Here is a 13,902-nt window from a genome sequence, read left to right on the forward strand (position 1 = left end):
TATAAACTCGATAAATAAATAAATAAATCACAGCTTTGTTGAGCTCCAAGCTGTTGCAACGGGGGAGAAAGAATGCATGTGAAGGGGTTTGAATTGGCTGGTAGTGTCTTAGCAACAAGGCAGGACAGAAGCCTGACTGAAAAACTCCAAGAGATGGCATCATCCCATCCTTTCCTTGTTGCTAGGGCGTTGCTAAGAGACTCCCAGCTCTTACTGCTCACCCCGACCATCACAGGAGCAAGCGCTTTCTCTAATTCTAACCCCCTCACAATCGCTTTCTCACCCTTGATGCAGTAGCACCTGAGAGCTCGTTCCTGTGATGGTGAAAGCGAACAATAAGAGCTGGGAGTCTCTTGGCAACATCGTAGCAACAAGGCTGGAAAGGAAGATGCCATCTCTGGGAGTTTTTCAGCCAGACTTCGGGAGATACGTAAATGGACGATTCCAATCAAAGTTTTTGATGTGAAGCTAACATGTATGTATACACTGTCCTGTCCACTTGACATTGTTGGCACTACCTGGCACTTGGAAGCATTAAAAGAAATGGGGCTAAAGCGCTTGAAGCCTGTGTGAATGAGGCGTGTGCAAATGTTATATAAGAAGTCATAAGCAAGAACTTTGTTTGGGTAGTAGAAAAATAGTTTATTCATCAGTACAGTTACATTCATAAAAACATTTGTTTGTAGGAATGACCATCGTTGTTAATAGCGCAGGATGTACCCGGAGGTATAGACGCCAATGCCCACACCCAGGCAAGGGATGCTAGAATGGTAAGCCACTTGAATATGGAGTACAGTCTGGGGGCCCCACATTGTAAGAAATCCATAGAAGCTTGGGGGGAAGGTATGGAATTTTAAATACTGATTACATTTGATGTTTTAATATTTAATATAATTGTTGATTTCTATAATATTTTGAACGAGTTGGTCTATGGTGGTGCTGTAGCACTACAGTTTGTCCAAAAACAACGATGAGCTAAAGTTTGGGCCAAACCTATGGGTGACTGTCACATACCAGAAGGCCGCCAGCCCAGTCAGCAAGGAATTCTGGGTAAGTGACATCAGCCAGCATCCCTGCCCCTTCACTGGCAGTAAGGCAAGGATGCTGGCTGATGCCAATTACCCAAACACATGGGACCATATTAGGTCAAGAACGAATATGGCCCCTTTGTTTTGTGCAGTTGATGGGGCCGGCAGCCTGCTTTCAGCAACTTATTGGGCTGGTGGCCTGCTTTCCGCAACTGACTGGGCTCATGGTTTGCTTTTTGAAGCTGATTGGGCTGGTGTCCTGCTTTCTGCAAGTGATTGGGCTGGTGGCCTGTTTTCTGTAACTAATGAGGCTGGTGGCCGGCTTTCCGCAACTGGTTGGGTTGGTGGCCTGCCTTTCTTAATGGGTTGGGCTGGTAGCCTGATTTCCATAACGGATTGGACTGGTGGCCTGCTTTTCGCAACTGACTGGGCTGGTGGCCTGCTTTTCGCAACTGACTGGGCTGGTAGCCTGCTTTTCGTAACTGACTGGGCTAGTAGCCTGCTTTTCGCAACTGATTGGGCTGGTGGCCTGCTTTTCTTAACTGACTGGACTGTGGCCTGCTTTTCACAACTGATTGGGCTGGTAGCCTGCTTTTCTTAACTGATTGGGCTGGTAGCCTGCTTTTCTTAACTGATTGGGCTGGTGGCCTGCTTTTCTTAACTGATTGGGCTGGTGGCCTGCTTTTCTTAACTGAGTGGGCTGGTGGCCTGCTTTTCTTAACTGAGTGGGCTGGTGGCCTGCTTTTCTTAACTGACTGGACTGTGGCCTGCTTTTCACAACTGATTGGGCTGTGGCCTGTTTTCTGCAACTGGTTGGGCTGGCAGACAGCTTTCTGCAAATGATTGGGCTGGTGGCCTACTTTCTGCATCTGCCTGGACTGGTGGCCTACTTTCCGCAACGGATTTGGCTGGTGGCCTGCTTTCTACAATAAATTGGGCGGGAGGCCTGCATTCCGTAGGTGTGGGCCAAACTGGATTGGGTCCACACTGTAGCTCATCACAAGTCAAAAACACACCGCCAGCATGCTGATTGGCAGTAAAAAAAAAACATCAGTACATTGAGAAGGTCTACCATCTGCTTTTTCCTTCCATTGGCATGTACACATCAACAGAATCTGATTGGCTGGTAGTCCTGAGTTTGAAGTCAGGGGGTGACAGGAGACTAATAGACAAATAAGTGAGGACAGCCCATTGATGGCACGCCGTCAACATATTGAAAATTTAAAAAGAGGGGCAGGGCATGTTTTCTCTGGGAATTCCATCCAAGGCTATTAACAACATGGTAAAGACCTAAAAGACTCTCAGGAGTGTAAGCGAGGACATAATTGTCTTTAATTAATAAGCCTAGTGTACCAATATCATTGTTCTGTTAACTCTCCCTTAAAACCCAGCGTCTATTTTGCGCTAGTAAGCTAAAAGTGCCGTATCGAGTTTTAGTGGGGCAGCGGAAAAACTGCGGCAGTGTCAGGCAGACGGGACAGTTAACCTCTTCACTCCTGCCTTGAATAGTTGATTAAGTACAGTGTTAATACATTAATCATGATCAACAATCTCATCAAACAGTACCTGTGTTGTAGTAGCAAATATAATGCTGTGCAGCAAGAGTTAGACTCTAAAATGGCTTCTTCCAGATATAAAGCTTTTAGTATATTTTGGAAGTGTGATGTGTAACGGCACCCATACGTCTCTGCAACTCCATTTTGTTTGGAATACATGGACAAAAGTTGGTGGAAACCTGACCATCACACCTATATGAACTTGCTGGACAACATCTCATTTCAAAACCATGGGCATTAATATGGAGTAAGCTATAACAGTCTCAATTCTTCTGAGAAGGTTGATCACAAGACTTCGAAGTGTGTCTGCAGGAATGTTTTTTCCGATTCAGCCATAAGGGTATTTGTGAGGTCAAGTAGTGATGTTGGAAGAGAAGACATGGCTCACAATCGTCATTCCAAAGGTGTTCAAGTAGGGTTGAGGTCAGGGTTCCATATAAGCGACTTGAGTTCCTACCCAACAAACTCATCAAACCACGTCTTTATGGAGCTGGCTCCACTCTTCTGGGAAGGTGTTCCACAACGTTTTGGACTATCCCTGTGGGAATCTGAGCACATTCAGCCATAGGAGCATTTGTGAGGTCAAGTAGTGATAACCCTTCCTCTTAGATTGTAAGCTCTAATGAGCAAGGCCTTCTGTTTCTTCTTGTATCAAATTGTATTGTAACTGTAATGTCTGCCTTCATTTTGTAAAGCGCTGCGCAAACTGTTGGCGCTATATAAATCCTGTAAAATAATAATAATGGATGAGAAGACCTGGCTTACAATTGGCATTGCAAAGGTGTTCAAATAGGGTTGAGGTCAGGGCTTTGTGCAATTCACTCAAGTTCCTCCTCACCAAACTCATCAAACCATGTCTTTATGGAACTGGCTCCACTCTTCTCGGAAGGCATTCTACAAAATTTTGGACTATCCCTGTGGGAATTTAAGCACTTTCAGTCATAAGAGCATTTGTGAGGTCAAGTAGTGATAATGGATGAGAAGACATGGCTCACAATCGGCATTGCAAAGGTGTTCAAATAGGGTTGAGGTCAGGGCTTTGTTCAAGCCACTCAAGTTCCTTCTCACTAAAGTCATCAAACCATGTCTTTACGAAGCTGGCTCCACTCTTCTGTGAAGGCGTTCCACAAAATGTTGTACTATGTCTGTTGGAATTTGTGCACATTCAGTCATAAAAGCATTTGTGAGGTCAAGTTGTGATGTTGCATGAGAAGACTTGACTCACAATTGGCATTCCGAAGGTGCTCAGTAGGGTTGAGATCAGGGCTCTATGCAGGCCACTCGAGTTCCTCCACACAAAACTATTCAAACCATGTCTTTATGGAGCTAGCTCTACTCTTCTGGGGAGGCTTTCCAAAAGATTTTGGAGTGTATCTGTGAGATATTCAGCCAGAAGGGTATTTGTGAGGTCAGGTGACGATGCTGGATGAAAAGACTTGGCCTGCGATTGGTGATCCAAGTCTTCTCAAAGGTGTTCAGTAGGGTTGAGATCAGGGCTCCATGTAGGCCACTTGAGTTCCTCTACACTAAGCTCATCAAACCAGTTCTTTATGGAGCTGGTTTGGTACACAGGGGTACAGTCATACAGAAAAGGGCCTCTCCCAAACTGTTACCACAAGGTTGAAAGTGTACAATCATCCAAAATGGAAGGCTGTCCAAATATTTTGCCCATATTTAGTAGGTGTAATGGTCAGGTGTCCTTGATTTAATCTTCATACAGCTACCATTTAAAAAAAAACTCAGTAGGCCCTTAACTGAATCATCATGGGAAAATAGAGACAAATTAACATTAATAGGTAATAGTAGCCACCATCAGGTACTCCAGCTTCGTAAAATTATCTCTAAGGAATCTGAAGAGTTTTCATACCCATTGCTCAATATGCAAAAAACTGCATATTCAAAGCTCAGACACAACCTGGTGACCCCACAATGCAATGCGACAGCTCCTATTTGGTCACTGAAATATCTAGATTGTTTTTCAGTACTCAAGGACCAGTGGGATTCAAGTAGTGTTCTGGAGCACCTACTTGGCACAAAGTGAGATATTTGTACACTGCTCCATTTTATGGTGCCATCAGTTACCTAATAATACCAGGTGCAACATTTTCTCATGCCAGATTAAATTTAAACCTCGACCACAGGCACAATAAACCTAAAGCAGATCAACATTCCTCTACCTCAAAAGCAATCTTTGTTATGTTGGCTTTGTCTACATTAGGCAAATCTGTTCCTTTACATACTGGTATTAGTAAAGCTCCCCTATGTACTTCTGACCCGCTCTCATAGACCCCAACACTGAGGTTGCTTCTTCACCCCCTCTACTCTTGGCTTTTCACAGACTGAAGCCTGGGGCTGTGTGTTTTGCGAATGGCCAGAAAGAGAGGGAGACTGGGACACGCAACCATAATGTTGGGGTCTACTAGATCTGCGGTGCTTACATCAAAGCGGGCCAGTGATACAGCTGGAGCTCCACTAATCCTGACATATAAATGAGCAGATTTGATAAAAGTAGACTAAAGCCAACTTGGCAGGGGGTCGCTTTTGTGGCAACAGCATGTAAACCTGCTTTATTGTGCCTGGAGCTGGGCTTTAAATGTACAGCCTTTCTGGAATAAAGACTTAAATGGTATCTAAAGCCAATTTTTTTATCCACTCTGGAAAGAATAGAGAAGGGTTACAACCACTGTTGGGTTTTTGGTCATCCGTGTCCCCTTATGGAGATTTCTCTTAACTTCCCATTCTGTAGATACAACTACTGGGAGGAAATCTCTCCAAAGCTGGGAAGATCCCTCAGAACAAGTGTCCCCAATGGAAAAATTAGAAAAACATTTCAGTTTTGTAATTTTCAGTCCCAGTGATGATGGTCACCAAGACAAATGGTGAAAGATATCCTAACGCTTCACTAGTATACAAACATTAAAAAAAAAGATTGTGCTTTATGCACTCTTCAACATCAACCTCCAAAATACTCTTAAGACCTTTGTTATTAGAACGACAGGGTCAGTAGTTGCCTGTGCTGTCTTTGTCCGTTATCCAAAGCTACAGGTGGCCTTCATAGTAGACCCACCAACCAGCAAAGACAATACATTTTCTAGGTTTGGCTGAAATTCATGAGAATGCAGCCTGTTGGTTTGCTATGATTAAGCAGGAGGAAAAAATGGGATCCAGACATAAGAGAGGATGCCATTCATTAGGTCTTGATGACATCTTCTGCTAGAGTCAACAGAATGGAACCATCTGGAAAATAAACCCAACATCTGACACTGTTGGGTTTTTGTAGCCACCTGTGTCCATTAAGGAGATTTCTCTTACTTTCCCATCTTGTAGATACAACAAGCCAAAGGAAATCTCCCCAAATTTGGGGAAGTCCTCTCAGAACAGGTGTTTCCATAAGAAGATTAGAAAAACATTACCGCATTTGTAATTTTCCCTCGACGATGGTCACCAAGACTCTTCACCAGTATTCAAAACTTAAAAGATTGGGCTTTGTGCACACTTCATCAACTTTCGAAAATACTCTAAGACCTTCGTTATTAGAACAACAGGGTCAGTAGTTGCCTCTTCTGTCCTCCTCCATTATCCAAAGCTACAAGTGAACTTGACATTAGACTCATCAACCAGCAATGTTACAACATTTTCTGAGTTTGGCTGCTGTTCTCGAGAATGCAGCCTGTTGGCTTGCGCTGTACTGGCAGCTATGATTTAGCAGGAGGAAAAAAAACAGGATCCAGACATAACAGAGGATGTCATTCATTGGATCTGGATGATATCATCTGCTAGAGACGAGAGAAAGGAACCATCTGGAAAATGAAACTGACATCTGATGCTCTGGTTGGTTATGATAAGAAAGCAAGAGAAGTGCGCACAGACCTAACATATTAAAAAACAAAATTAATAATGTATAAAAGCAGTACACAGCTTGCAGAGGATGATCTTGAAGCAGTGCAACTAAGGCCCATGGTACAACAGCTGCAAACCGCACATCGAGGCTAATGGTGGCCACCTGTATGAATCACCTGGCATTTTAGGAAGCACCTTAGAAAGAGGCACACTGCTCCTGGGTGGGTTAGAAGTAGGAACACTGGAGGGTTGGAAGGATTGAACACTGCTCCTGGGTGGGTTGGAAGGATTGAACACTGCTCCTGGGTGGGTTGGTAGGAGGAACACTGCTCTTGAGTGGATTGAAAGGAGGAACACTGCTCCTGGGTGGGTTGGAAAGAGGAACACTTCTCCTGGGTTAGCTGGAAGAAGGCGTGCTGCTTCCTGGGTGGGTTTGAAGGAGGCGTGCTGCTCCTGAGTGGGTTGGAAGGAGGTGACCTGCTCCTGAGTGGGTTGGAAGGAGGCCCACTGCTCCTGGTTGGGTTGGAAGGAAGGGTGCTGCTCCTAGGTGGGTTGAAAGGAGGTGCCCTGCTTCTGAAAGGGTTGAAAGGAGGCCTGCTGCTCCCGGGTCTGTTGGAAGGAGGCGTGCTGCTCCTGGGAGGAATGAAAGGAGGCGTACTGCTCCTGGGAGGGTTAGAAGAAGGCGTGCAGCTCCTAGGTGGGTTGGAAGGAAGCGCCCTGTTCCTAGGTGGGTTGGAAATATGCCCGCTGCTCATGAGTGGGTTGGAAGGAGCCGTGCTGCTCCTGGGAGGAAAGGTAGGAGGCACGCTGCTCCTTAGTGGGTTTTAAGAGGCTTACTGCTTTTGGGTGGGTTGGAGGGAGCCGCCCTGCTCCTAGGTAGGTTGGAAGGAGGCCAGCTGCCCCTGGGTGGGTTGGAAGGAGATGTGTGGCTCCTAGGAGGAATGGAAAGAGGCGCACTGCTCCTGGGTGGGTTGGAAGGAGGCGCGCTGCTCCTGGGTGGGTTGTGACTCATTTACTGCTTGTATTAACCCCTTCTTGCCCTTTAACTGGGTTCTGCCCTTGGGAGATGGAGGTGGCTCTCACAGTGGACACATGACCAGGAGTACGTCCTGCTGACTCTCACAAATGGAGACCAGGAGCCATCAGTCAGTGTGCTGGGAATGTGCAGTGCACGTGTTCTCACATCTCAATCTTGTAACTCCATGGATGCACATGTGCATGCAGGCCAACGCATACATGTTTTATGGCAGTGGGTTAGTTGAATTGCCCTTTAATGCATTACGTCTATGCTCCCTTCTCTTGCTTTCTTATGTTTTCTACAGTTGTGGCATACCCTTGACCACAAGGAACAACAGGACCAACTGCCATCACGGATGTTCCCTCACATTTGAACAGACTGCTTTCTTTTTTTTAATTGACTTTTGTGATAGAATTCTCTTTTTTCCTCTTTATATACAGCACAGAGCCCTTGTACTTAAAGTGGAATTCCACCCAAAAGGGGAAGTTTCGCTTGTTGGCATCTTCCCCCTTCCACTGCCACATTTGGCACATTTTCGGGAGGAGTGGGGACAGATACCCGCTCCCATTTCTGGCTGAGTTCGCCGCGGCAATCTTTGGCCCCTCCTCTTTCCCATGTAGCCTTCTGGGACACATCACAGGTCCCAGAAAACTGTGCAGCCAATCACGTCCGCTATGTAAAGATGCCGGCACCAGCATCCGAAGCCGATTAAGGAAACCAGCTAGGGTGCGGACATCGCTGGATGACTGGACAGGTAAGTGTCCTTTATATTAAAAGTCAGCAGATACAGTTTTTTTTTTTTTTTGGAAACCGGATCTTCGCTTTAATTTCTTCATATCCTCTGGTTGATCACACCTACATCACTCGTTTGGACCCTTCTATGCCATAATAGAAACTGGTCCTTACTTCTGAAAGTCACCTTCTCCCATCCTGCTCCTAATATGACTTGGGAGGACTGACCTCTGGCTTGTAGGTTCCATAAAGAGCCATTTCATGGTCTCCCTGCAATACGAGATTTCACCAGCAGATGGCAATACAGATGAAATTTGTAGCTGTACATCTATGTCCCAAGAACAACTAGGAGTGTATTTAGAAGAAAAATTCAGGAGCTATTCATCCTGTGAAAAGTACATTCATTCTGCGTGAGTAAGGGCAAAATCGAGTGAATATTTTCTCTCCAGGTTGAACATTATTCATTCACACAGAATAGAGTGGATGAGGAATATGCTTCAATATGGCCACTAGATGGCGCCGATGATCATAGGAAATAAATACATATTTCCTAAGACCATCAGTTCCATCTAGTGGCATTATGCGGTATTTTCCTGAGCAACTCTGTTTTTTTATGACTGAATAGCATTCAACCTGGAGAGAAAATAAATGAAGTGTTAATAAATGCATATTTCTCATGACCACCAGCTCCATCCAGTGGCATTATGTGATATTTTTCCGAATGACTCCATTTTCTCATGAATGAATAGCATTCAACCTGGAGAGAAAATAGTCCAATGATCATCAGGTCCACTAGATGGAGCTGATGAGCTGAGTTAATTAATTCATATTTCCGATGACCACCAGCTCCATCTAGTGGCATTACCTGGTATTTTCCTGAACCACTCTCTTTTTCTTATGACTGAATAACATTCAACCTGGAGAGAAAATAGCCTAATATTATCCAATTTTGTGGCCACTAACACAAAATAAATGTACACGCAATTTTCCAACAAGAATATCTCTGTGAATTTTTTTATAATCACACCCCTTAATAACAGTAGAAGGACCGTGGGGACCCATCCTTCTAAAAGAAACCCTCTGATTATGAATGTAATGGCAAGTGATTTGGGGGGGGGGTGATTCGTGCATTTGCTCATCTCTTCCATTAAGGCACCAGCAGGCTGCAGAGTTCTGAACAGCAAATCCATTTCCAATACGAGGCGATTAGTAAACTGGTGCTGGCAGAATTTGGGTAAGTAAAGTCTAGTCACTTATTGCAAAATTCATTACATCCATTGGCATCCCCCCTACAATAGAGACCCACACCGGGGGGGGCATGGAGGGGTCATTGCTCGGTATGCATTGCTCTCCTCCGTACTTAGGTAGCTGTAGTAGAAGGGGCTTCCCCCCCCCCCACTATCTTCTACCTCCGACGTGATCGGAAAATGGTATGGAGGCCACCAATCGCTTCCATCGTGGTCAACTCACACTCCTTTCCTTAAAGCCTTCATCCGGACGCTGAGTTCAGACAGCTGCTGCGGCGTAGCGAGCGTCCTCAAAAGATTATTTTCATGTTCCAAATGGCTGTTCCGTTCTGTAAGGTCCTTAATTTGCTCTTTTAAAGCCTCTACTTCCTCGCGTACGGCAAACAGGAGGTGAGTTTTTACCAGGTCCTGAGCGAAAGTAGAAAGTCAATGAATTTGTATTGTAATAGTAGAAAAATACAGGACAAGATGGAGGTGCAATGACAGTGCTGTGTGAGGGGTCAGTACAGGAATATACAGGATGGGATGGAGGTGCAATGACAGCGCTGTGTGAGGGGTCAGTACAGGAATATAGATATACAGGACGGGATGGGGGTGCGGTGACAGCGCTGTGTGAGGGGTCAGTACAGGAATATAGATATACAGGACGGGATGGGGGTGCGGTGACAGCGCTGTGTGAGGGGTCAGTACAGGAATATAGATATACAGGATGGGATGGGGGTGCGGTGACAGCGCTGTGTGAGGGGTCAGTACAGGAATATAGATATACAGGATGGGATGGGGGTGCGGTGACAGCGCTGTGTGAGGGGTCAGTACAGGAATATAGATATACAGGACGGGATGGAGGGGCGGTGACGGCGCTGTGTGAGGGGTCAGTACAGGAATATAGATATACAGGACGGGATGGGGGTGTAATGACAGCGCTGTGTGAGGGGTCAGTACAGGAATATAGATATACAGGGCGGGATGGAGGTGCGGTGACAGCGCTGTGCGAGGGGTCAGTACAGGAATATAGATATACAGGACGGGATGGAGGTGCGGTGACAGCGCTGTGTGAGGGGTCAGTACAGGAATATAGATATACAGGATGGGATGGGGGTGCGGTGACAGCGCTGTGTAAGGGGTCAGTACAGGAATATACAGGATGGGATGGGGGTGCGGTGACAGCGCTGTGTGAGGGGTCAGTACAGGAATATAGATATACAGGATGGGATGGGGGTGCGGTGACAGCGCTGTGTGAGGGGTCAGTACAGGAATATAGATATACAGGACGGGATGGAGGTGCGGTGACAGCGCTGTGTGAGGGGTCAGTACAGGAATATAGATATACAGGACGGGATGGGGGTGCGGTGATAGCGCTGTGTGAGGGGTCAGTACAGGAATATAGATATACAGGACGGGATGGAGGGGCGGTGACGGCGCTGTGTGAGGGGTCAGTACAGGAATATAGATATACAGGACGGGATGGAGGGGCGGTGACGGCGCTGTGTGAGGGGTCAGTACAGGAATATAGATATACAGGACGGGATGGGGGTGTAATGACAGCGCTGTGTGAGGGGTCAGTACAGGAATATAGATATACAGGGCGGGATGGAGGTGCGGTGACAGCGCTGTGCGAGGGGTCAGTACAGGAATATAGATATACAGGACGGGATGGAGGTGCGGTGACCACGCTGTGCGAGGGGTCAGTACAGGAATATAGATATACAGGACGGGATGGAGGTGCGGTGACAGCGCTGTGTGAGGGGTCAGTACAGGAATATAGATATACAGGGCGGGATGGAGGTGCGGTGACAGCGCTGTGTGAGGGGTCAGTACAGGAATATAGATATACAGGACGGGATGGAGGTGCGGTGACAGCGCTGTGTGAGGGGTCAGTACAGGAATATAGATATACAGGACGGGATGGGGGTGCGGTGACAGCGCTGTGTGAGGGGTCAGTACAGGAATATACAGGACAGGATGGGGGTGCGGTGACAGCGCGGTGTGAGGGGTCAGTACAGGAATACAGATATACAGGACGGGATGGAGGTGCGGTGACAGCGCTGTGCGAGGGGTCAGTACAGGAATACAGATATACAGGACGGGATGGAGGTGCGGTGACAGCGCTGTGTGAGGGGTCAGTACAGGAATATAGATATACAGGACGGGATGGAGGTGAGGTGACAGCGCTGTGTGAGGGGTCAGTACAGGAATATAGATATACAGGACGGGATGGAGGTGAGGTGACAGCGCTGTGCGAGGGGTCAGTACAGGAATATACAGGATGGGACAGACATATGATGACCATGATCTTTGTGGTGGTACAGTTCCTTACCATAGCTTGTTCGATCTTGTTGTCAATGGCTCCTGTACTGTTGGGCGCGCTGTGAAGAGACAGAGCAGACAACACCTGACTGTTAGCCGGGTGACTCTCGTATAGTTGTGTTATGTGTTTATGTCGGCTGTAGATTCTTCTGCCTATGTGTGGAATTCACACCTCACATTCCTAAGAATTCTTCCTACGCCTCGTGCTCTCTATGCTTCCTACCCTACCCAAGATTTGATGCACCGTGGTCCAAACTACAGTCCCATTGGGCTATGTTTGTGCAGTAGCAGATCGTCCTTGAGGACGGGACATTGCAGTTATTTCATTGGCCCATTAAAGCACCTTCTCATAGGTTGGCTATTATTCCATAGAGGAAACAGCAGCAATTTTCCTATAGGAAGACAAAGCCAATGGGCCATTGTCAATGCCGTCCCTGCCACGACCTCTTCCTACTCCCAAGAGCACCTACTGTATGACTAAGCTGCCTTCTTTTCCGTAATTCCCTACCAGTGGAGCTTTGGCTGTCATGTTGCTTTATCTGTTTCTCTCACCTGTCCTGATCGCTCCCCTCTCCCATCCGGAACACAGTCTGAGCCAGTAGAAGCCTCTCGTTGAAGATATCGGACTTTGGGCGGCTTGGGCTTTTGTCACTCTGTATCGTGATGATGGGTGACACTGGCATTGGCAATGGAGAGAGCTACCGAAGAAAAAAAATGCAAGACAAGACATGAAAGTGTTTTTGGAGTTTTACACACCTTAGTATTATGCTACGTGGTCAAACATTTGTGACACTTGACCATCACATCCACGATATCACTACAGTATATGACATCCGTCAAAACGATGAAGTTCAGACATTTCCTGTCAAGGGTACTGGTAATAATACAGCCTACAGAGACATTTTAGACAATGATTTGCTCCCAAACTTTTGAAGACCCTTTTCTATTCCAGCACGACTGCCCCTGTGTACAAAGCCAGCTCCATGAACACGTATTTTCAGGAGTTTGGTGTTGAGGAACTTGAGTGTCCTGCACAGAACCCTGGCCTCAACCCTACTGAACACCTTTGGGATGATTGGGAACTCCAATTGGGACCCTGGTCTTCATCGGTACCTGTCCTCATAAATGTTCTTTTGCCTGATTGGACACAAATCCCACAAATACAATTTAAAATATGGTGGAAAGCCTTCACGGAAGAGTGGAGAAAACTCTATATAGACATGGTCTCATTATTTTGGTGTGAAGGAACTTGAGTGGCTTGACCTCAAACCTGCCGAACACCTTTGACTTGATTTGGAACCTCGGCTGTGGCCCCGAGGCTTGGTCTTGTCACCCACCATGAGTACCTGACCTCACTAATGTTCTTTTGGCATAGTGAGTAGCCAGACCTAGACCTGGTAGCTCTGCCCCACTTTGTCTTTTCCCTTACATTAGCATTGTGTCCACAGTAGGCAGAGCAGAGTAGGACGGGCCATAGAGGGATTACGTTGACGCAGTTGGCCAGCTTAAGCATCTATTGCAATATGTGTCCCTATTTATTGCATAGTCTGCTTGAAAGGGTATATACCAGTGTGCAGAGGGTCTGTAAGGGATTTCCGGTGAGATGAATCGTGAATAGAAATGCGCACAGAAACGGCTGGAGAGGAGTGGTCGGTTGTGCGCATGCGCGCGGAAATGCGCGATCGAGCACATGCACACGTACGGCGAAGATTGGCTCCAGACGGGCTATTTAAAGAGTGCCTCTGCCCATGATAGGTGCTGACTGGTCTTCAGCTCCCCCGTGTCCTACTTGTTCCTGTGTGATTCCTTTGTTGCTGACCCGGCTTGTTCCTGACTTGACTCTGATTGCTCTCCTGATTGATACTGGTTTCTGACTTCGGCTCTGCTCCTGACCTTGGCTTTGCTTCTGTTTCTGTACCGTGCTGTCCGCCCATTGATGACCCTAGCTATTCCTATGACACTGCTCCTGTCTCTTTCCCTGGCTACCTGCCTTGCTCTGGTGCAAGCCTGGCGATCTACAAAACCCGCTCTGCTGGTTACTACTGTGCCTGAATCAGAATATCATCAGTCTTCCAAGGTCATCATCTGCAAGAGCTGCAAACAACATCTACTGGCGCTCTTGTCCCCCTGGTCCCTACACTCCCTCTGTTCCAACTCCAGTGGGGTCAGGGCTA

The 13,902-nt window shown here is 46.8% G+C and overlaps 1 protein-coding gene across 1 annotated transcript in view; it reads right to left on the bottom strand.

Annotated features, from left to right (window-relative positions):
* Positions 1–617: 617 nt before the first annotated feature.
* LOC149428935 (TSC22 domain family protein 4-like) overlaps positions 618–13,902 on the bottom strand; it is a 52,716-nt gene continuing 39,431 nt past the window's right edge. Inside the window, exons 3-5 of the mRNA XM_089666919.1 lie at positions 12,281–12,426; positions 11,739–11,787; positions 618–9,829 (exon numbers count right to left, since the gene is read on the bottom strand). Of these exons, the coding sequence (XP_089523045.1) occupies positions 9,641–9,829; positions 11,739–11,787; positions 12,281–12,426 (384 nt within the window). The 3' untranslated portion in view covers positions 618–9,640. The remainder of the gene's footprint in view (positions 9,830–11,738; positions 11,788–12,280; positions 12,427–13,902) is intronic.

This window comes from Staurois parvus, unplaced genomic scaffold (genome assembly GCF_062004578.1).
Source record: "Staurois parvus isolate SC_StPar_1 unplaced genomic scaffold, SC_StPar_1.0 ptg002912l, whole genome shotgun sequence".
NCBI classification, from domain to species: Eukaryota; Metazoa; Chordata; class Amphibia; order Anura; family Ranidae; genus Staurois; species Staurois parvus.